This window comes from Bos indicus, chromosome 21 (assembly GCF_029378745.1).
Source record: "Bos indicus isolate NIAB-ARS_2022 breed Sahiwal x Tharparkar chromosome 21, NIAB-ARS_B.indTharparkar_mat_pri_1.0, whole genome shotgun sequence".
Taxonomy (NCBI): Eukaryota; Metazoa; Chordata; class Mammalia; order Artiodactyla; family Bovidae; genus Bos; species Bos indicus.
The window spans coordinates 6,995,596-7,020,177 of NC_091780.1; the positions used below are offsets into that span (position 1 = coordinate 6,995,596).

At 47.6% G+C, this 24,582-nt stretch overlaps 1 protein-coding gene across 2 annotated transcripts in view; it reads left to right on the forward strand.

Moving 5' to 3' along the window:
• The window catches only part of ADAMTS17 (ADAM metallopeptidase with thrombospondin type 1 motif 17), a 404,698-nt gene that overhangs the window by 365,712 nt on the left and 14,404 nt on the right, over positions 1-24,582 (forward strand). For both annotated transcript variants that reach the window (XM_019983858.2, XM_070775014.1), the window contains exons 20-21: positions 18,099-18,303; positions 21,678-21,830. In XM_019983858.2, coding sequence (XP_019839417.2) covers positions 18,099-18,303; positions 21,678-21,830 — 358 coding nt within the window. The remainder of the gene's footprint in view (positions 1-18,098; positions 18,304-21,677; positions 21,831-24,582) is intronic.

Genomic DNA, 24,582 nt, shown 5'->3' on the forward strand with positions numbered 1-24,582 from the left:
ATTCTTGAACCGGGCAGCATCCCAGCTAGCAACTAGAAGAGTGCTCCAAGGGGTCATACTCAAATGGAATGTATTTACTGGCAGGAAGAGGGTGGGGCAAGAAAGTATTAACAAGTAGAGTTTGCTTGCCTGGCGGCTCAGATGGTTAAGAATCCGCCTGCAACGCAGGAGACATGGGTTCGATCCCTGGGTCAGGAAGATTACCTGAAGAAGGGAATGGCAACCCACTCCAGTATTCTTGCCTGGAGAAGTCTATGGACAGAGGAGCCTGGAAGTCTACAGTCCATGGGGTCGTAAAGAATCGGACACGACTGAGTGACTAACACACACAAAGACTACTCTAGTCCAGGCCATCTTCTTTTGGGGGAAGGGAAGGGCTTTATCATGCACAATTACCTCACTAGTGTTGATCAGGAAATATCAGATTGACTGTTAAAGGTCATATTTCTGGAAGGGATTGAAACTGCAGTTAAGTCTTGGTTTGCTGTCATGGTGGTGGACATGGCAAATGATACAAGCCATTTTGGGCTTGTTATTTTTAACAAACAAGTTAAGCAAGGTTATAGAATGTAAGATTGACAGACAAAAATCAATTCTCTTCCTATACCCTTGCAATGAATAGTCTGAAAAGGAAATGGAGAAAACAGTTCCATTTCCAGTAGCATCAAAAACAATAGAATACTTAGGAATGAATTTAACAAAAGAAGTACAAGACTTAAACACTGAAAATGACAAAACATTATTGAAAGAAGTTAATGAATATCTAAATACATTCCAGTAGAAAGCCTGATATTGTTAAGAGGACTATACTACACAAATTGATCTACTAACAAAGCATAATCCCTATCAAAATTCCAACTGTCCTTATTGCACAAATGAACAAGCTGACCCTAAAATTTATGTGAAATTGCAAAGGGTTCTGAATAGTCAATACAATTTTTAAAAATAAAAACAAAGTTAGAGGACTTATGCCTCTCAGTTTCAAAAATTATTACAAAGCTAGAGTAATCAAGACAGTACGGTACTTGCATAAAGACAGACATATAGAACAATTAATATAAATGAGTATCTAGAAATAAACATTCTCTCATTTACTATCAGTTAATTTTCAACATGGGATACCAGAACAATCCAATGGAAAAAGAATAGTCTTTTCTATAAATGGTACTGAGACTCTGAATGTCCACATCAAAAAACAAGTTGGATCCCTAGATCATACCATAGACAACAATGAACTCAAAATGCATCAATCAACTAAATGTAAGTGCTGAAGCTATAAAACAAGGAAACATTAGGCATAAATCCTCCTGACTCTAGATTAGGTGATGGTTTCTTAGATATGAAAGTAAAAACACAAGTAATGAAGAAAAAATAAACTAGGACATTATAAAAATTTAAAACTTTGTTCTTCAAAGCTGTAAAGAAAAACCCAATGAGGGAAAAAGCATTTTCACAAATCATATATCTGAAAAGATCATTTTAACTTTCCTGATAGCTCAGTTGGTAAAGTATCCACCTGCAATGCAGGAGATCCCAGTTCGATTCCTGGGTCAGAAAGATCCACCAGAGAAGGGATAGGCTACCCACTCCAGTATTATTGGGCTTCCTTGTGGCTCAGCTGGTAAAGAATTTGCCTTCAATGCAGGAGACCTGGGTTCAATCCCTGGGTTGGGAAGATTCCCCTGGAGAAGGGGGAGGCTACTCACTCCAGTATTCCGGCCAGGAGAATTTCATGAACTGTATAGTCCATGGGGTCGCAAAGAGTCAGACACAACTGAGCAACTTTCACTTCAATTCACTTCATTTTAACTAGAATATATCAAGGACTCTTTGGGCTTCCCATATGGCACAGTGGTAAAGAATCTGCCTGCCAATGCAGGAAACCCAAGAAAAATGAGTTCGATCCCTGGTTTGGGAAGATCTGCTAGAGTAGGAAATGATAATCCACACCAGTGTTCTTGCCTAGAAAATCCCATGGACAGAGGAGACTGGTGGCCTACAGTCCATGGGGGTTTCAGAAGAGTTGGACACGACTGAGTGACTGAAACAACACACATCCATGACTCTTCCAACTCAATAATAAGAAAAATAAACCAATTTAAAAATGGGTAAATTATCTGAGTAGACATTCTCAGAAGAAGATATGCATATGGCCAATAAGCACACGAAAAGATGTTCAACATCATCAGTCATCAAGGAGTTCAAAAATCAAAACCATAATAAAGTTCAATAAATGGTATTGGGAAGAATGGATATCAAAATATGAAAGAATGAAGTTGTACCTTTACCTTATGTTCAGTCGCTCAGTTGTGTCTGACTCTTTGTGACCCCATGGAGGGCAGCATGCCAGGCCTCCCTGTCCATCACCAACTCCCAGAGTTCACTCAAACTCATGTCCATTGAGTCGGTGATGCCATCCAACCATCTCATCCTCTGTCAACCCCTTCTCCTCCCATCTTCAATCTTTCCCAGCATCAGGGTCTTTTCCAGTGAGTCAGTTCTTCCCATCAGGTGTCCAAAGTATTGGAACTTCAGCTTCAGCATCAGTCCTTCCAATGAATATTCAGGACTGTTTTCCTTTAGGATTGACTGGTTTGATCCCCTTGCATTCCAAGGGAATCTCGAGTCTTCTCCAACACTACAGTTCAAAAGCATCAGTTCTTCGGTGCTCAGCCTTCTTTATGGTCCAACTCTCACATCCATACCATGACTACTGGAAAAACCATAGCTTTGACTATAAGCACCTTTGTCAGCAAAGTAACATTTCTTCTTTTTAATACGACATCTAGGTTTGTCATAGTTTTCTTCCAGGGAGTAAGCATCTTAATTTCATGGTTGCAATCAGCATCTGCAGTAATTTTGGAGCACAAGAAAATAAAGTCTGTCACTGTTCCCATTGTTTCCCCATCTATTTCCCATGAAGTGATGGGACCAGATGCCACAATTGTCATTTTTTGAATGCTGAGTTTTAAGCCAGCTTTTTTACTTTCCTCTTTCACCTTCATCAAGAGTCTCTTCAGTTCCTCTTCGCTTTCTGCTATAAGAGTGGTGGCATCTGCATGTCTGAGGTTACTGATATTTCTCCCAGCAATCTTTACCTTATACTATATACAAAAATAAACTCAAAATGGATCAAAGACCTAAATATAAGAGTTAAAGCTAAAACTCTTAGAATAAAATATAGGAAAAAAACTTCATACATTGGTAATGATTTCTTAGATATGACAAAAAGCATAGGCAACGGAAGGGAAAATAGACGAATTGGACATCATCAAATTTGAAAACTGAGCATCAAGGAACATCATCAACAAAGTGAAAAGGCAACCCAAAGCATGGGAGAAAATATTTGCAAGTCATATATTTAATAAAGAAGTAATATCCAGAATATCTAAAGAACTCCTATAACTAAACAACAAATGGTACCCAATTAAGAAATAGGCAAAGAAAATGTTCACTCATTTCTCCAAAGGAGATACACACATGGCTAGTAAGTACTTGAAAAAATGCTCATTATCACTAATCATTAGGGAAATGTCAATCAAACCACAATGAGGACCACTTTGTACCCATGTAGCTAGCTTATATATATAAGCCAGACATATATATATATATATATATACACACAGCAAATCAGTGTTGGAGAGGATATGGGGAAATTGGAACCCTCTACACTGTTGATTGAAATGTCAGATGGCACATCCACTGTGGGAAACAGTACAGTGATTCCTTAAAAACTTAAACACAGAATTACCATATGATCCAGCAAGTCCACCCAAAAGAATTAAAAGAATTATATACCCAAAATTATATACCCAAAAGAATTTTTAAAAAAGGAACTCTAACAGAAATTGTACAGCTAGCTTCATAGCATCATCATTCACAATAGTCAGAGGGTGGAAGCAGTACAAGTGTTCCTCTCTGGACAAACAGACAAATGAAACGTGTTACACATGTACAGTGAAATGCTATTCACCCTCCAAAAGGAAGGAAGTTCTGACAGATGCTGCAACATGGATGAGCCTTGAGGACATTATACTTGGTGAAATAAGACGGTTACAGAAGAACAAACACTGTAGGGATCCACTTATATGAGGCACCTGAGCAGACAGTCATAGAGACGGAAAGTTTGATGATGGGGGCTGGGGGAGAGGGGAAGAAGAGGTTATTGTTTATTGAATCTAATTAATTCAGGTTGGGAAGATGAAAAGTTTTGAGATAATGGTGAGGTTGCACCACAATGTGAATGTATTTAATACTACTGAACTGTACGCTGCAAAGCGTTAAAAACGGTCAATTTTGTACATATTTTACCACAGTACATGAAAACACAATGGGATACCACTTCACACCCACTAACATGGCTGTAATCAAAATGAGAGATAATAGCAAAAATGTATGGGACTGTAGCTCCCCTGGTGGCTCAGATGGTAAAAAAAAAATCTTCCTGGAATGAAGGAGACCTAGGTTTGATTCCCAGGTGGGGAAGATCCCCTGGAGAAGGAAATGGCAACCCACTCCAGTATTCTTGCCTGGAGAATCCCATGGACAGAGAAGCCCAGTGGGCTACACAAAGAGTCGGACATGACTGAGCAACACACACACACAAATGTTAGTGTGGAGAATTTAGATTTTCATATGCTACTATAGAAATGCAAAACGGTGGAGCTGCTTTGGAAACAGTCTGGAATTTCTCAAATTGTTAAACATAGAGTTAGCATATGATCCAGCAGTTCCACTCCTTGGTATATAGTCAAAAGAAATGAGAACACATGTCCATACAAAAACTATCCACTGATGTTCACTGTAGCATTATTCGTAATAGTTGAAATGTGGAAATAACCCAAATGTCCCTCAACTGATGAACTGATAAATATGGCATATCCATACAATCAAATATTATTCAGTAACAAAAGGGAATGAAATACTGATAGGTGCTATCATGTGGATGAGCCTTGGAAACATCATGCTCAGTGAAAGAATCCAGGCACAAAGAACCACATGTTATGTGTCCATTTATATGAAATGTCCAGAAGAGGCAAGTCTATAGAGACGAAAAGTAGGTTAGGGATTGCTTAGGGCTTAGAGGGGTGGGAGGGGGGATCTACTGGGAGATGACAGCTAAGAGTTGTAGAGTCTCTTTGGAGGGTAATGAAAACATGCTAAATTGATTGTGATGGTTATTTCACAACTCAGAATATTATTGTTCTCTTTATATGGATGAATTGTAGAGTATGTGAATTAGGTCTCAATGGAACTGTTAAAATCATGCTTCTGCTTGCTAATGTATGACCTTGGGCAAGCCACTTAAGCGCTCTGTGCCTTGATTTCCTCATCTGTAGAATGGCTCTCTGTAGGATTGTTACAGGGATCAAATAATTCGAATCATGTTAAGTGCTCAGAACATTGCCTAGTACATAGGAAGCTCCCAAAATGGTTAGCTGGTGCAATATCTAGAGAAACCACTCCTGAAACATATTCCCTTAAGTTGTATTTTAGCAAAGCTTTCCTTCCTTGCCCCCTCCCTCCCTCGGCGGCTCCCTCCCTCCCTGGCTCCCTGTCCCCTTCCCTGCCTCCTTCTCCCTTCCCTGCCCCCTCCCTCCCCCACCTTCCCTGCCCCCTGCCTCCCCCGCTTCCCTGCCCCTTCCACCCTCCCCCTCTCTTCCTCCTTCCTTCCTCTTCCTTTCCCTGGCAAGTGAGAACTAACCACACTGACTCAAGAACCTTTTCAGGGAAGCATGGCAAGTTCTCAGACTGACCCAGCTTGGTTTTCAGAGGGGGACTAATGTCCTGTAGCAGAAGCTCACGTGCACAGGCCCGTGTATTCTCTCCCAATCACGCACTGCAGGCTCTCATTTCCTCCTGGAAAAAAACAAATATGTGGATAATATTCCTTTTCAAGGAAATGTATACGAGAACCCATAATTCTCAAGTTTTAAATGGAGAAATGTTGCGTTGAAACTTCGTGTGCAGCTGTGAGGTGTCCCCCTCCGTCCCCTGGGAGAACCTCGCAGCCCAGCCCGTTAAGTCCTGGTCGTGCCTCCCCGCCCCGCTCCTCTCACGGACATCTGCTCAATAAAAGCAGCCACGTATCTTCGGGGACTTTAAATGGCACATGTTAAAGGCGTGTTTTGATTGTTCTCATAACAGAGCTGCTGGCTGCAGCCTGCCCTGAGCTGTGAGAGCGACCCGGGCGGACGCGGCGTCTGCCGCTGCTGCGTCCTCCGTGGTGTTTCTGGGACGAGGCCCGGGAGGTCCGGCTCCGGGCCAGCGGCTTCTGCCACGTCTGCTCAGCCCAGGCCGGCGGCGCACGTGGTGAGCACAGCCCGAGTGTCCTGGGAGAGCCCTGTCATCCGCGGAAGGCAGAGCTCTGCTGGCCTGACCTCGGCCGGACACTCACAGCCCCGCGTGCGGCAGCCCTGCCCCAGGGGGAAAGGAAGATGTCCGTCCCTGGGGCTCCCCCGTGGGCATCCCCCTGGGGCCTTTACCTGCTGTGAGGTCAGCATCCAGTCCTGCTTTATGGATGAGAGCCAGGGGCTCAGAGCGGGGAGAAAACGCGCACCAAGTTACAGGACTCAGCACTCAAGCAGGTTCTTCATATTCCTATCATCTGAATCATACAGATTTATTGAAAATTTTCTAAAAATTCAAATGAATTTGTTCTGGTTCCAAATGCCCATATAGACGAGCCATTCCAGAGGGCTTTGAGGAACAGCAGTTCCTCTGAATAAGACAGATGTCTAGACTGAGAATAATAGTTATAGCAGCAATAACAGCTGATATTTATCAGGCCCACAGAGCGCCAGGCCTGAGCTGACCTCCTGGCAGAGGCTTGAGTACTGACTTGTCCAAGGTCACACAGCTGGCAAGCTGATGGAAGGAATACTCAAGGCCAGGCCCGTCTGATCCCAGGATCCTGAACGCGACCTGCAGAGACTTTGAGAATGTCTGGCTCTAGTAAGTGGGCATCTTTCACCCTTGGGGCATCCTGATGAAATCGGTCAGGTGTCCCCTAACCAGAGCATGAGTGTGTAAATACAAAAAGGAAGTCCCTGGGTCGGGGCACAGAGGGCTCACCCACTTAATAGCTGGTGGGCTTTGGGCCAGTGTTGCTGTCTCTCTGAGTCAGTTCCTCCATCTGTGAAGCAAACCCAGCAGGCCCTGAGCCGCCTTCCTCTGGGAATTCTGGTGGGTCAAAGGCAAGATGGCATTGAAAACGTCCTGGGCAGGGCTTCCCGGGTGGCTCTGTGACAAAGAATCTGCCTGCAATTCAGGAGACCCTGGTTCAATTCCTGGGTCAGGAAGATCCCCTGGAGAAGGGATAGGCTACTCATTCCAGTATTCTTGGACTTCCCTGGTAGCTCAGATGGTAAAGAATCCAGCTGCAGTGCGGGATATCTGGGTTCGATCCCTGGGTTGGGAAGATCCCCTGGAGAAGGGAAAGGCTACCCACTGCACTATTCTGACCTGGAGAATTCCATGGACCGTACAGTGCATGGGGTCCAAAGAGTCAGACGTGACTGAGCAACTAAGTACAGCACATTCATATCTGGGAAGTCCTGTGGACAGAGGAGCCTGGTAGGCTACACAGTCTGTATGATTGTGGCCAAGTCTTCCCCTCACGGTGCTGTCCACACCAGGCCCCTGGCTTCCCTCCCCAGCTGGCCTCCAGCTTCTCAGACACGGCCCAGGTCTCCAACAGGTCATCTGCTCTGCCGCTTGGCCCAGATGACTTTCCAGGAGGCACTGCCAGTGGGCAGGGTGGCCCACGGGTCCAGACAGGTGGCTCTAGGAGCCACTGCTTGCCGCCCTCGGCCGTTCTCAGCATCCCCTTCTCACATCCTCACTCACCTTCTCGCCCGCATGCAGCTTGCTTGACCGGAGGCTCTTAAGTCATGGCACATCTTGCTGACCTCTAGGTCTAGTTTCCAAAGGTGGAGTGTCACCCCAGCATTGAGGGTTTGTGGATCCCACTTTGTAGGCATCAAACCAAATCTGCTAAAAGTGCCAGCATCTCCTCTTCACCCTCATCCATTCTGCACTTACAGCGCTGGTGACTGGTCTCCCCAGTCCTCCCCCCCATCAGCTTCGCCACCTCCTGGCTAAATCCAGGGATGCTCTTCAGCCTCATCCAGCCCAGCCCTTCTTGGTGCCTCTTGCACTGTCCACTTGCCCTCACCGGCCTTTCTCATCACCTCTCCTCCCACTCCCATGACTGAGTCCAACCCCAGGTGCTTGCACTCCCCAAGCCCTGCCCCCTGTCCTCCAGTATAAGCTCCCCGGATGAGTCGTTAGTCGTTCTTACCCTTGCTGTCTACCAGGACTTTATTGCTTTTGACTTCCAACCCTGTGTCTCCCATCAGGTGGCACCCTTGACCTCCAGAACTGCACCTGCAGACCCTTCCCAGCACCACCGAGTGGCCTAGCGGCCACCTGAAAGTAATACCCCCCTTCCACCCCCAGGTCAACTCCCCTCCCTGTGTTCTTCCCTCGCAGTGGAGGCACCACCAGCATCCTCTGGACCAGTTAGAATCCTGAGCTTAACTCTTGCCTTCTTTCTCTCCATGACCCCATGTACCCACAGCCCTGTCAACTCCACCCTTTCATAGGCTTGTATCAGCGTGCCTGTTTTCCATTTCTCTGCTGCCTTGGTGAAACCCATCATCTTGCCCCAGGGTACACGATCACCGGAGACCCCCAAGGCAGCTTTCCTCCTGCCCACCCTGAAGTATCCTTTAGGATTGGTCATCCCAAACTCACAGTTGCTCCTCAACATTTCATGGGTAGGTGCTCGCTCTCAGAGCCCTGAGCCCTGTTTCTTTGCTTGACCAACTTCACCTTGACCTTCACGACCCAGCTCAAGCTCCATTTCATCCACTGCACTTATCAGACAGTGATGACATTGCCTGTTTTTATGTTTCCCTCTCCCCCAAGGACCACACGCTTGACCGAGCTTTGTGAAGGTGGGGCTGCTGAGCTGAGTGCCCGGGCCCTTGGTTCAGGGCTTGGCATGAAGTTGATGAGGCTGGACAAAGGAGCCATCCCAGTAGCCAAAATCTCTTTAACCTCCCTGCAGCTTCCTGGAGCTTCCGGGCTGTTTCACATCCTTCTTTTTATGCTGTGTGTGGTATTTTCCCTGTGGGATATTTGATTCTGTGTTGGGAATTTGCATGTCTCTACAACAGATGCTCAGGCAATCACATACAGGTGCCTTACCTCGATTAATTTACTTATTGTAAATAACTTTCCTGGCTCAGAGACAGGCACAGACTAGGTGCCAATGCCAGATCCTTACTGCTGACCCATTTTGGAGATGGATAAAACTGACCCCACAGGCAAACCACTTGCTATCTTAAACACTTGTTATGTTGAAAAAGAACAGCTCACACTTTTTTCACAGTTTGAAGTTGCTGAAAATGAATGACCCACAAATGTCTTCTTTTTGGTTATCTGTGTTGGAGATTCACTTTCTAGTCAACCTAAAATAACTGTGTTAGTAGAATGTGATCCTAAAGATGCCATTGTTTCTTTGTGAGACAGTCACATTTCAGCAGATTGCATGAGATCTTTACCTAGTTTAAGTCTTAAATAAAGACTTGAATAGAAACTGAATTTTGAATAGAAGATATAATTTCTCAGAACTATTAATGTGATGTATACTTAAAATACTGACCATCAAAGATGTCTGCATCCTAATCCCTGGAACTCATGAAAATATTAGGTTACATGTCAAAGGAAAGTTAGGGCTGCAGGTGGAATTAGGTTGTTATAGGTCTCCCCCAAATAAAGTTACCAGAACCTGGGAGACAGACATGGAACAGACTCCTCAGAGTCCTCAGAAGGAAACCACCCTGCCATCACTTTAATTTTTTTACTTCCAGCCGCCAGAGCTGTAAGAGAATAAATTCTTGTTGTTTTAAGCCCTTCTTTGGGATTGGAATGAAAACTGAACTTTTCCAGTCCTGTGGCCACTGCTGAGTTTTCCAAATTTGTCAGCATATTGAGTGCAGCACTTTCATAGCATCATCTTTTAGTATTTGAAATAGCTCAGCTGGAATTCCATCACCTCCACTAGCTTTGTTCATAGTGATGCTTTCTAAGGCCCACTTGACTTCACATTCCAGGATGTCTGGCTCTAGGTGAGTGATCACACCATCATGGTTATCTCGGTCATGAAGATCTTTTTTTGTGTAGTTCTTCTGTGTATTCTTGCCACCTCTTCTTAATATCTTCTACTTCTGTTAGGTCCATACTGTTTCTGTCCTTTATTGAGCCCATCTTTGCATGAAATGTTCCCTTGGTATCTCTAATTTTCTTGAAGAAGATCTCTAGTCTTGCCCTTTCTATAGCTGTCCTCTATTCCTTTGTGTTGATGACTTAGGAAGGCTTTCTTATCTCTCTGTGCTTCTCTTTAGAACTCTACATTCAGATGGATGTATCTTTCCTTTTCTCCTTTGCATTTCACTTCTCTTCTTTTCTCAGCTATTTGTAAGGCCTCTTCAGACAATCATTTTGCCTTTTTGCATTTCTTTTTCTTGGGAATGGTCTTGATCACTGCTTTCTGTACAATGTCATGAACCTCAATCCATAGTTTTTGAGGCACTCTGTCTATCAAATCTAATCCCTTGAATTTATTTTTGTCACTTCCACTGTATAATTGTAAGGGATTTGATTTAGGTCATACTTGAATGGTCTAGTGGTTTTCCCTAATTTCTTCAATTTAAGTCTGAATTTAATGATCTGAGCCACAGTCAGCTCCCCGTCCTGTTTTTGCTTGACTGTATAGAGCATCTCCATTTTGGCTGCAAAGAATATAATCAGTCTGATTTCTGTATTGACCATCTGGTGATGTCCACGTGTAGAGTCTTCTCTTGTGTTGTTAGAAGAGGGTGTTTACTATGACCAGTGCATTCTGTTGGCAAAACTCTATTAGCCTTTGCCCTGGTTCATTTTGTACTCCAAGGCCAAACTTGCCTGTTACTCCAGGTATCTCTTGACTTCCTAGTTTTGCATTCCAGTCCCCTATGATGAAAAGGACATCTTTTTTTGGCGTTAGTTCTGGAAGGTCTTGTAGGTTCATTTAACCATTCAGCTTCAGCTTCTTCGGCATTAGTGGTTGGAGCATAGACTTGGATGACTGTGATATTGAATGGTCTGCCTTGGAAACGAACAGAGATCATTCTGTCATTTTTAAGATTGCACCCAAGTACTGCATTTTGGACTCTTTTGTTGACTATGAGGGTTACTCCATTTTTTTAAGGGATTCTTGCCCACAGTAGATACAATGGTCATCTGAGTTAAATTCGCCCATTCCAGTCCATTTTTGTTCACTGATTCCTAAAATGTCAATGTTCACTCTTTGCCATCTCCTGTTTGACCACTTCTAATTTGCCTTGATTCATGGACCTAACATTCCAGGTTCCTATGCAATAGTGTTCTTCACAGCATCAGACTTTACTTCCATCACCAGTCACATCCATAACTGGACGTTGTTTTCACTTTGGCTCCATCTCTTCATTCTTTCTGGAGTTATATCTCCACTCTTCTTCAGTAGCATATTGGGTACCTACCAACCTGGGGTGTTCATTTTTCAGTGTCCTGTCTTTTTGCCTTTTCATACTGTTCATAGGATTCTCGAGGCAAGAATACTGAAGTGGTTTGCCATTCCCTTCTCCAGTGGACTATGTTTTTGTCAGAACTCTCCACTTTGATCCATCTATTTTGGGTGGCCCTACATGGTGTGGCTCATAGTTTCCTTGAGTTAGACAAGGCTGTGGTCCATGTGGTCATTTTGGTTAGTGTTTTGTACTTGGGATTTTCATTCTGTCTGCAGTGACCACAGGACTAGAAAAGGTCAGTTTTCATTCCAATCCTAAAGAAAGACAATGCCAAAGAATGTTCAAACTACCACACAATTGCAGTCATCTCACACACTAGCAAAGAAATGCTCAAAATTCTCCAAGCAAGGCTTCAACAGTACATGAACCAAGAACTTCCAGATGTTCAAGCTGGATTTAGAAAAGGCAGAGGAACCAGAGATCAAATTTCCAACATTCATTGGATCATAGAAAAAGCAAGAGAGTTTCAGAAAAACATCTATTTCTGCTTTACTGACTATGCCAAAGTCTTTGACTGTGTGGGTCACAACAAACTGTGGAAGAGTTTGGGAATGCCAAACATAAAGAGATGGGAATGCCAGACCACCATACCTGCCTCCTGCGAAATCTGTATGCAGGTCAAGAAGCAAAAGTTAGAACTGGACATGGAACAACAGACTGGTTCCAAATTGGGAAAGGACTACGTCAACGGTGTATATTGTCACCCTGTTTATTTAACTTATATGCAGAATATATCATGAGAAATGCCAGGCTAGATGAAGCACAAGCTGGAATCAACATTGCCAGGAGAAATATCAATAACCTCAGATAGGCAGATGACACCACCCTTATGGCAGAAAACAAAGAGGAACTAAAGAACCTCTTGATGAAAGTTAAAGGGGAGAGTGAAAAAGCTGGCTTAAAACTCAACATTCAGAAAACAAAGATCATGGCATCTGGGCTCATCACTTCATGGCAAATAGATGGGAAAACAATGGGAATAGTGAGAGACTTTATTTGGGGGGGCTCCAAAATCATCGCAGATGGTGACTGCAGCCATGCTTGCTCCTTGGAAGAAAAGCTATGACAAACCTAGACAGCATATTAAAAAACAGAGACATTACTTTGGTGACAAAGATTCATCTAGTCAAAGCTATGGTTTTTCCAGTAGTCATGTATGGATGTGAGAGTTGAACTATAAAGAAAGCTGAGCACCGAAGAATTTATGCTTTTGAACTGTGATGTTGGAGAAGACTCTTGAGAGTCCCTTGGACTGCAAGGAGCTCCAACCAGTCCATCCTAAAGGAAATCAGTCCTGAATATTCATTGGGAGGACTGATGCTGAAGCTGAAGTTCCCATACTTTGGCTTCCTGATGAGAAGAACTGATTCATTGGAAAAGACCCTGATGGTGGGAAAGATAGAAGGCAGGAGGAGAAGGGGATGACAGAGGAAGAGATGGTTGGATGGCATCACCGACTCAATGGACATGAGTTTGAGCAAGCTCCCAGAGTTGGTGATGGACAGGGAAGCCTGGTGTGCTGCAGTCCATGGGGTTGCAAAGAGTCAGACACCACTGAGCAACTGACTGAACTGTTTTAAGACACTCAGCTTGTGGTACTTCTTCGCAGCAGCTCTAGGAAATTAATACAGGTTTCTAGTCATCTGGTTTTTCCTGAATTATCTGAGTGGGTCCAGTATAATTGCAAGGGTCCTAAACCAGAAGAGGGAAGCAGAAGAGAAGGTTGAAGTGATATAGTGCGAGAAGAGTTCTTCTTGATTTACTGGTTTTGAAGACAGAAGAAGGTGCCACCAGCCAGGGACTCAGGGCAGTGTGTAGAAGCTAGGAAAGACAAGGAAGCAGAGTCTTCCTCGAGTCTCCAGAAGGAACCAGCCGTGCAGCACCTTGATTTTAGCCCCTTGAGATCCACGTTAGTTTTTCTGCCTCCAGAAGTGAAAGATAATCAGTCTGTATTTTTTTGTGCCCTTAAGTTTATAGCAGTTTGCGACAGCAGTTAAAAAAAAACAAAAAACAAAAACAGGGTGTCAGGTAGTGACAGCGCTGTCCAAAAGCTAGTAGTCCCCCCTCATCCATGGGCCGTACATCCCAAGCCCCCCAGTAGATGCCCGAAACCCAGGATAGTACTGAACCCTGCAGGTATGTACATACTGTGTATTTCCTGTACTAAGCGGCAGGGAGCCTATACAGTGTGGATAAGCTGGGCAAAGACATGGGTCCCATCCCGGGTGGGACTGACTGGGATGGTGGGAGATTTCATCCCACTGCTCAGAACAGAGCAGTTTAAACTATGAATTGTTTATTTCTGGAATTTCCCACTTAATGTCTTCAGATTGCAGTTGGCTGCTAGTAAACTGGGGAAAGTGAAGCCACAGATAAAGGCGGAAAACTACCTGATTAGAATGATTGAACTTGGCACACATACAAAGGAGGTGCATCTGTGTCAGCTGGACAGGAGAGGCTGACCTGACCCTGTGGGAATGGGGGAGGGACCTCAATGATGGAAGTATTGTGGTGGCTTCATCAAGAATTACAGTTTTATTGCTTTTAAGAAGAACTACTAACTCAAACTCAGCTAATGAATGTCGCTGTTAAGATTTTTAGAGGATATGAGTGAAGAAAGCTCAGGTTTGCATTGTAATTGTAGTACACATTGTTGTGTGGAACTGTTGGCCCTTCTCAAGTTAGTAGACTTGGAATCGATGGGACTTGACTGTGATGTCCAGGCGTGTGATGTCATCTCCTGTCCCACATGGGCTTCATGCAGCCGAGGCCCTTCAGCGGAAGTGGTTTCTTTCTGTCACCGAAAGCAAAGTCTTCGGGAGGCCACTTTTCATCCCCATTCCTCACCGAGGTGTTTCTTAAGTTCAGGAGCAAGAAGGTCCAGCTGAAAAATAGTTCCAATAACCTTTAGCAGGTGTGCCTACGACACAGAGCCCTCCTGTCGGTGGCTCGGCACATGTTTCAGGCAGGGATGGATCTAAGGATTCTTCTGGAAAGAGGACAAGGGTACATGAGCTCTTTTCCATCCTGTCAGCCTTTTGAAAAGTACCAGCTTCCAGTGGCTCAGATGGTAAAGAATCCGATCAAACACTGACCTGGGTTCGATTCCTGGGTGCAAAGATCCCCTGGAGGAGGGCATGGCGACCCACTCCAGTATTCTTGCCTGGAGAATCCCCATGGACAGAGGAGTCTGGTAGGAGTCCATGGGGTCACAAGAGTCGGACATGACTGAGCGACTAAGCACAGCACACAGCAGACACGAGAGGTAAAGGAGAGGAGGACCTAGGGGGCTGGCAGTCCCTCCAAGCTCTATGGGAATCTGACCCCCACAGACCTGACTTTTCTAGCCAGTGGTGGGCCGGGAGGAGCCCCCAAGGCAGGACTGCTGAGCCCTGCCAGCAGTTCCCTGTCTCCTGTCCCTGTGTCCTGGATGTGACCTTTGTGTGAACAGAGTTGGTACCCACATTCCCTAGAGCACATGCTCTGATTGTGTGCCCAGAAGTGGAGAAGCTGGCACCCATGGCAGTGGCATGCATGCGGAGGCAATGATAGCCCCATGAGTATGCCATGGCAGTGTTTGCGTATCCCATGAGTATCCCACAGTGGGGATGTGCTGTGCTTCTGGGCTCAGCCCTGGGAAGCACAGCAAATACAAAAGGCAGCAGCAGGATTCTAGGCCATTTCACAGGTCAGCACAACAGCCTGACCTCAACCTAAAACCTAGGTCTCCACCTAAAACCTAACACTTACATTTGCAAAGTTAATTGCAAAAGGTCAGGACGAAGGAGATTTGGCTGAGAGTCAGTTCTTGAGAGAAAAACATAATAGGTGCTAGCAGAGGTCAGTGTAGTTGGTTGCTTTAAGAAAAAAAGGAAATGGCGCAGAGTTGGGGAGCATTCATGAAAGCAAGTCCCCACTTAAAGAGAAAACCAGCACATTCTCTCGCCACTTTCAGGTCACATCTGGACCATCCTATTTGTGACATATCAATCCATTTTAAGAACAGCAGTGACTGATTTGAGACTTACAATGGATTGAGAATCTGTACATTATTCTGATCAAGAGAAGAGAAAACTTAAAAGGGGAACCAAAGACCTATCTTCAGATATTTGAGAGGGAATTCTTATACTCTAAAGACCAGGACTAGGAGAAATGGGTAGGAGTTGGTTCACGTCTTTCAGAAGTGTTCAAGCAGTTGTCAGGCACTGAAATGGAAGCAAGGCTGCGTGCCACCTGCAAAGTCTTCATTTCCCACCAAGAAGACACAGAATAACAACAATACCAGTTCCATTATACGGCAGTGTGCCAGGCACTGCCAGAAGCAGTCTGCAGGCGGTGTGCTGCTTGTCCTCGCCCCCAAGGCTGGCACTGCATCTCCATCTTCGTAGCATAAGCAAGGGGTCTGATGAGAGGAGCGTCACTGCAGTTAGTCCCTGGGCCACGAAGGACAGAGTGGTGAGCTCTGCCAAGGGGTCTGGAATGAGCTCTAGATGAGGTGGCCTGAGCTTGCCCTAAGGGATGAGGAGGAGTCATGTCAGGATGGAACTGGGTAGCCCCATCTTCTCAAAACTTAGCCCAACACCCCCCAGCGCCCCAGCTGGTCCAGGCCACCCTTTTCTCCCACCTGGACCACTGCAGTGGCCTCCTCCCTGCCCTCCCTAAAGCCTCCACCCACTGTAGGCTCGCCGCCGTGCAGAGCCAGGGTGGCCCTGGAGGGGCGTGCCCTCCTTTCGCTAAAGCCCCCAGACTGCATCTTATTGAAGCAGGAGGCAGCAGCCCGCCAGGCCCTGCGTGACCTCCCGCTGCGGCCTCTCAGGTCCTGCCTTCTCCTGCTCACCCCCTCCCTGGCCACGCTTGCTCCCGGCTGCCCTCGGCCCTGCCAACACACGCCGCCTCCAGGGCCTTTGCACCTGCTGTGCGCTCTGCCGACATCTTCTCCCAGAAAGCACGGGGCTCCTGCCTCACTTCCTCCCAAGCGCTGTCCATGGCAGACCATGCCCCACCTTGGATAAAATAGTGCTAACCCTCGCCTCGCCTCGTCCGCCCCGTGCTGCTTTGCTTTCCTCTGAAGCACTTATTACGGTGTGGCACATTCTCTCTGTGTCTGTGATATAGAACATGTTATACGGCAGGCTACAGTCCATGGGTCGCAAAGAGTCCAACATAACTGAGCAGCTAACACTCACCTTCAATCAGCTTTCATGCGCTCTATTACAGTACGTTGGATTCTGTTGTATATTGCTCACCGGTTTACTTTCTGTCCCCAAGATTCAGAGGCAGGCTTTGTTTCGTTCTCTGCCTCATCACCAGCACCTAGATGTTTCCAAGGGGGATGGCCTCATCAGGTGGGATCTGGGTCTGACTGTTGTGAGAACTGAGTGGTTATCAGCCCTGACCCTCCAGGCGGCACTGCTTTGTCAGGCAGTGAGCTCCTGGAACTGCCACTACTGGGGGCTCGCAAGGGCTTTCCAGGTGGTGCTCGTGGTGAAGAACCCACCTGCAATGCAGGAGATGTGGGTTCGATCCCTGGGTCGGGAAGATCCCCTGGAGGAGGAAATGGCAACCCACTCCAGTATTCTTGCCTGGAGAATCCCATGAACAGAGGAGCCTGGCAGGCTACAGTCCATAGGGTCACAAAGAGTCGGACATGACGGAGGCGACTCGGCACACACGCGTGCCAGGGACCACAGCACAGAGAGTCCCTGAAAGGACATTCCAAGCCCTGTTTGGGTCCTGAGAAATCATGATTCTTAAACTGCCTAGCTCCTTTCCAGCACCGTAAGGCCAGCGGAGACCTGACAGAGTTGGGATCATTGAAATGTTAGGCAGGTGGAGAAAGCCATAGTTGAGCACTTTCAGCTGGTGGCCTCAGCAGCTTAGTCACTCTCCAGAGACTTTGACCATCCCGAGTTGCCTCCTCAAGAGTGACAGTCCCCACTCAGAAGGGCCCGCCACCGTTTGGAAAGCAGGGAGGCCTGGTGTGTTTGAGCTGGGGCTAGGGCGTCCTCTGTCGAGGGCTGTGCCGGTCACCTTTTGCTGCAGTGACGAACAACCCCAGAATCCCAGTGGCATACCACAGCATCATGTATGGCAGAGCCCAGCGGTGGGGCAGCTCCTGTACTGGACCTGCTGTTCTCACGGCAGAGAGCAGGAAGAGAGAGAGACGAGCCACAGAGTCACCCAGAGCTTCTGCTGGGATGTGGCCCGCTTCGTGTCCATCACACCTGAACAAAGATGGCCCAAGATAGCAGGATGGAGACATAGGGACAGTAACAGTCTGACGTGGGGAGTGGGGTCAGAAAGGTTTCTGTCCTGAGAAGACCACTGAACCACTCGACTCAGACAGCTCTGATAGTCTGGAATTATCTCCAAACCCAACTGCAAAGCTGCATCCGCCTTCTTCCCTCCCACAGCAGGCCCACGATGCTGCGATCTGTCTGGAAGGCCCTTTGTCCTCTTACCATCTTGTCTTTCTCCGGGCAGGTGGGTGGCAGGCCCGTGGAGCCCCTGCTCAGCAACCTGCGAGAAGGGCATCCAGCACCGGGAAGTGACCTGCGTGTACCAGCTGCAGAACGGCACTCATGTTGCCACCCGGCCCCTCTACTGCCCCGTGCCCCGGCCATCGCCAGTGCAGAGCTGCGAGGGCCAGGACTGCCTGTCCATCTGGGAGGCATCGGAGTGGTCACAGGTGGGTGCCTGGGCTGCCCTCAGGGCTGAGACGACCGCCAGGGCCCCGGGGCCTTGTCTGCAAGGACCCCAAAATGGCCCCTTTCCCTCCGTGCTGTTTGTGACATATCCGCAGGAATATCCTCACCCAGACCCTGGAGCAGCTCAAAGCCGCGTTCTGGGTCACATATTCTCAAATTCCATCTGATGTTTCAACATGGCCCAAAAATCATGGATAGTGTATTTTTTATAATATATATCACAGTACTGTTTGTTTTCTGTGAGAATTCTCTTGTAAATATAGATGGAGGGATGGATAGTTGGATGGATAGGAGATAGGTAGGTGGGTAGACAAATAGATACCTTTTCATCTCTTTTGCGCACTCTGGACCTGTAGGGTGGTTAGGTTGGGAAAGTGCTTTCAAAGACTTGCCTTCAGCTCCACGGCAGTCTTGGTGGAGCTGCCTTTGCAAGAGGCGGGCGGATGCTGGGAGAGACAGCTTTTGGTGTGTGAGTTGGAGTCACAAATCTCATGCCATGTAACATTTTGGAAAGAGGTCAATTAAGCTTTAAGTTTTAACTTTGAAGACTGATCCTGGAAATATTTTATCTTTGGTAATATCATCCATCAAGGCTTTGCAGTGAACTTACATTAATGATTTTGATTGTTTGGCTATAAAACAAACAAACCAAATAAAATAGCTGAATAAAGGGCAAGCTTCCCCGAGGTCTTCCATCAGACGTGTTCTAGGAAAGTCAGAAAAGCTAAATCCAAGACACTCTTCAGTGTGGAAAGTATTTTTAAAGTTTCTTTTTATTGCCAAACAGTTGGAATTATTTTGAATAAGAAAGTATTCAGCCCATTTTTAATGAAGGAAAAGTCTGCCCTTGGGCGACTGAATTTACTTTTTAGGCAGATTCTGACATGTACCTGTTTAAAGAGGAGAGGTTTTTGCCTACCCTTAGGATATTTTAGGGAAAGGACAGAGTTTAATTTTTTTTTTAATTTTTTCTCTTTACATGTACCTAGGTTAAGAAGTTTAACATTCAGTGGGCTTTTAGGGAGGGTAGTTGGAAAGCTAGGGGCAGGTGTGTAGTCTCCCTTGCCATGAGCTTAGGGCCTTGATCACCTGGTTCTTGATCCAAATAAGATTTATGTTTTAATCAGAAAAACCATAAATTTTCCACCTATAGGACTCTTACAGGGAAAAGAAAAAAATGCCTCTTACCAAATAAACAAGCCTGACATAATCAACTATCATTATAGTCTTAAAGAGGTCTATTTTGGAAAGTGTGAGACAGTTGGAGCAAGATTTAAAGAAATATCTCCATCTCTGTTTCTGTATCTGTGTGTTGCCTGATGCTAGTCCTGAAATAGTATCCACACCAATCAGTCTAATTCTGCCTCAGCCAAGGCTCACAATGCTTCTTTATAAACATTTGATGCAGAATCAAATCTTTCCTCCCTGAGATGCTCACAAAATTGGTATCCCTACAACTTTACCACATACGGAAGTACCTCTTACACTTCTTCTTCTGGAAACAAATGGGTTTAAATTTCTCCTGGGTGAGTTTTTATTGCTGGGCTTGCCTGTATTCAGCTGGCAGTGTTGCCCACTGGCACCAGGAGTCCCCAGCTTCTTCCCCACTTCGTCAGAATAAGGAACAAATATTAAAAGGAAGCAAAAGGTAGCAACTGTCTCCTGTCTTTGACTTCTGGTTCGTACCCCTGGGTCAGAAACCAAGAGAGAAATTGGACATTGCCCTCCCAGGTCCCTTGCAGGGTGATCCCAGCCTGCAGCAGTGCCCTCCCTAAAGGCTTTCCCACCAACAGGCTGCTGGTCAAAAGGGGCCAGACCAGGATTTGGTCAAGAAGTGGGCTGGGTGTTGAGTGTTTCAAGTCCCTTTAAAACTCACACACAAGATCAAATGCAATTGCTCTTCCAACCCCTTGCCCCTCAATGATACCATAATGACCTGTGAAATGTGTATTTCTTCTAAAACAAACCAGTTTAAATTCATCTCAAAAAAGTAAATAAAGAAAACAAGAATAGGACCTTCAGATGGAGAGCTAGGTTGAATTCATAGGAAAAATCAAACTAGATAACATTTTGAGATAAATGTTAATAACAAATAGAACATTTGTCCTTTATGTGCATTTTTCCAGTGGACATAGTGGAACTTGTGAAAAGTCAAGTTTGTTGTAGCTCAAGAAAAATCGCTATGTACCCTCCCATATTTTCGTCAATCACGCAAGTGTGAGAACCAAAGTTAGAGCTGTTGGGGCTCCACTCGTGCTTCTGCGGCTGATGGGACCCCCCCCCCACCCAGCTGTTGGGAGGGAGTCCCCTCTGGATCTCCCGGGTCTCTTCATGTCTGTGCATTGGACAGAACCCTGCCTTCAGCCCACCATCTCTGCAGGCTGCATTTTTGTCTCCATGGTGGGGACTGGGCTTCCCCACATGACGAACCAAAGGGTGGGCTCCCCAGGTTCCCCAACCAGGTCACCTCTGCTTGCTGATCAAGTCAGTTATGTCTCCCAGGATCAAGGGTCCTCTCCTCCTTGTGCTTTGTTTTTTTCTTCCCCAAACTCGTTTATTTTTAACTGAAGGAAAATTGCTTCACAATATTGCGTTGGCCTCTGGCGTCCGTCCACGTGAGTCAGCTGCGGGTATACATGTGTCTTTCCCTCTTTAACCTCCCCCCGACCTCCCACCCCTCCCACCCCTCCAGGTAGTTACAGAGCCAGGATTTGAGTTCCCTCGTGCTTTGTTTTGAGATGGGTAAGAACTCACTCGTGTCAGCCAGGCATCAGCCGATCTCCAGCCCAGAGAGTAGGGCTGGGAACTTACCAACTGGGCTCCAGACCACCCCCCAGGTCTGCCTCCTCTGTGCCTTGTCACCTCCCCAGCTCTGTCCATGTTTCCATGGATCTTGCTGCCTAGGGGTGTGGGAAACTGAGGATTCACGCATCACTCCTCTGGGTCCCCTGCCCACACCATCTCTTCCTGTGTTTCCCAGGAAGTAAAATAGCACAGGGAACATTACCCTGTTACCATTCTTGGCGTTCACATGAAACCCAGGGGCTTGCCAGGCACCTTCTGTGAGAGTCACTGGGGGCTTTGCTCTCCATCTCCTCCCCGCCGCCAACCCTGAACTGGTGCCTTTGCTCCAGAGTGGCTCAGGCCAAGCACAGGACCTGGAGGCCAGCTGGGCGGAGCCGGGTGGGACCATGTGCATAAGACTCAAAAAGGCCAGGAGCTTTTCGAGGACAGAAAAATAGCATCCTCATCCTTGCATCCTCAGTGCTGGGGCTGGTACCTGGTAGGCACTTAACAGGTGTGGATAGACCTGACTGGATTGGACTGGATTCAGTCTCCGAGTGGTGTCTTGCAGTGTTCTGCCAGCTGTGGCAAAGGCACACAGAAACGGACTGTGACATGCACCAACTCCCAAGGAAAATGCGATGCGTCCACTAGGCCGAGAGCCGAGGAGCCCTGTGAGGACTACTCCGGCTGCTACGAGTGGAAAACTGGGAGCTGGTCTAAGGTGAGTATGGTGCCTGCGCGCCTATCCTGCCCGGAAGCGGAGGCGGTTCAGGGGCTCAGCCCTCCCACCGTGGAGTATGGCGCCTGCGCGCCCATCCTGCCCGGAAGCGGAGGCGCCTCAGGGGCTCAGCCCTCCCACATCCTGCCCGGAAGCGGAGGCGCCTCAGGGGCTCAGCCCTCCCACATCCTGCCCGGAAGCGGAGGCGCCTCAGGGGCTCAGCCCTCTCACATCCTGCCCGGAAGCGGAGGCGCCTCAGGGGCTCAGCCCTCTCACCGTGGGCCCCAGTTCAACCAGATGGTCCCAGTCTCACCAGCTGAATTCACTTTGTCTCCCAACTCCACACCTGCTGGTGACCGCATATGGGATCCACTTAGAAGGGCCCTGAGAACCCCCAAAACAGGAAAGAGTGCCAAGGGGACCCATGCATCCTGTAGTGGGTTTGGTCACCAGCCGTTGAGAGAACCTCCTCAGCGGTTGGGAGTCTGTCCCCAGGCAGACACAGAGGTTCTGTGGGCAGACAGAGCATCATTGTCCCCAGAGCCCTTGGGCGAGGGCTGGACAACACTTGATGGGAAAGCACAGGGCCCTGGGGTGAGGAAAGGAGGACATCTCCCAGAGCCTCAGGGCAGGGGGGTTCAACAGCATTCAAGTGAATGAAAGTTCCCTGTAGCTATTCCTTCATTCATTCGTCTGATATCGTTGACACATACCCAAGGTAGATACCATTGTCCCCCCGAAAACCTTCCAGGAGTGTTCTAGAATCTTCTTCCAAACGCTGTTTCTCCTGTCTGATTTTCTGATGAAAATTTCCAATGAGAACCTGGAGCGTGTTTGTTTCCTTTTGGTCTCAGTAACCGGAAGCTCCCCATTTGCTTCCATTGATATCTATGCTCTAAGGCCGTATGCTGGTGGGAACAGTTTAGAATCGATTGCTAACAGTTAAAAAATGGGAAATTTCACCTGGCAATCTGGATTTGGGCCTTTCTACAGAAACCTGGCAACCTGGCCTCCATCTGCACATGGCCTTTGTGACCTGGGGCCCAGCAGGGGCTGTTGCGTCTCCCCAGGCTCCTGCAGGCCCTTTGGGCTTTAATTTACCTGTCTGGCCAGGCAGAATAGTGTTATCTGGATTCCATATGTCCAGGTGTGAATTAGAATAAAGCTATCGTTATTTGAAGGGTCCTGGTGGTCACATCCTGAATGCAGCCTGTACCGCTAAAGGGCGACTCCTGTGGTCACGGGTGTCCTTGGGCAGGAGGAGAGGTGAGGAGGGATAAGCCGGGCCTTGGGGGTCTGGGGCCCCAGCCTTGGTTCCTCTATGCAGTGACCCCTGCGCCCCCAGCCCTCTCCCGTGCTGATCCCTGCTTAACAGAAGGAGCGGAGGTGCAGAGAGGTTAAGCAACTCTGCCCCGGCTCTCTGACAGAGTCCAGGCTCCTGAGCCCCAGTTCAGAACTCCGTCCACCGGGTGGACACATGGTGGGGTCCTGAGTCCCCGTGGTGGGTGCTCTGTGGCTGAGCCTTGCCAGAGCTTCTAATAACTCTGGATTTGAGGACCAGATGGGCATTTTGTTTTCCTGGGCGCCATAAGCCCCCTGGTCCCAGGAGCAGTGGAATGTCCGAGGATGGATGTGAAGAACACCGAGGAGCTCAGCGCAGCACTTGGCCCCTCCTTGGCCGAGGACATGGGCGCACATTCTGGCAAACTGCCCCCCACACAGCCCACTGCGCATGGCTTCCAGGGAAGTAGAGCCTTTCTCTGGCCTTCACCTTCCTAGCCAGGCCATGAAGCATAACGCCTCCTGGCCTTCCGGACTCTAAGATATTAGAAGGCTGCAGTGCCTGCTTTCTGCCACAGCCAGCTTGATCAGCTGGGCAGTGAGAACGAGAGAGACCAAAGGGATGTGCAGGGCCTCTGTCCAGGGCTGGTATCCAACGGCTTTGGATTGGTGTGCATCCAGCCTTTGGGGCAAGCCCTGGACTAGTGCCAGCCACCCCCTCCCCAGCAGGTCTGGCCAGAGCCAGGGCCCAGGGCAAGCTCGTTCTTCCCAGCTGAGAACTATAGGGACGCTGACTTGGAAGGTAGCATGTGTGTGTTTGTGTGTGCACGTGTGTGTGCACACACTGGAAACAAGGGTCGGTGGGGACAGCGACCGCATAGACCTGAACCGTGTGTGTGTGTGTGTGTGTGTGTGTGTGTGTGTGTGTGTGCGTGCGTGCGTGTGCACACACTGGAAACAAGGGTTGGTGGGGATGGCGACCGCATAGACCTGAACCGTGTGTGTGTGTGTGTGTGTGTGTGTGTGTGTGTGTGTGTGTGCACACACTGGAAACAAGGGTTGGTGGGGATGGCAACCGCATAGACCTGAACCGTGTGTGTGTATCTGTGTGTGTGCACATGCACGTGTGCACACACTGTAAAAATGGTTGGAGGAGACAGCGACTGCATAGACCTGAATCGTGTGTGTGTGTGTGTGTGTGTGTGTGTGTGTGTGTGTGTGTATGCGTGCGTGTGTGCACACACTGGAAACAAGGGTTGCTGGGGATGGCAACTGCATAGACCTGAACCGTGTGTGGGTGTGTGTGGGTGTGTGTGTGTGTGTGTGTGTACGCATGTGTGCACACACTGGAAACAGTGGTTGGAGGAGATGGCGACCACATAGACCTGAACCATGTGTGTGTGTGTGTGTGTGTGTGTGTGTGTGCACGTGTGCACACACTGGAAACAAGGGTTGGTGGGGATGGCGACCGCAT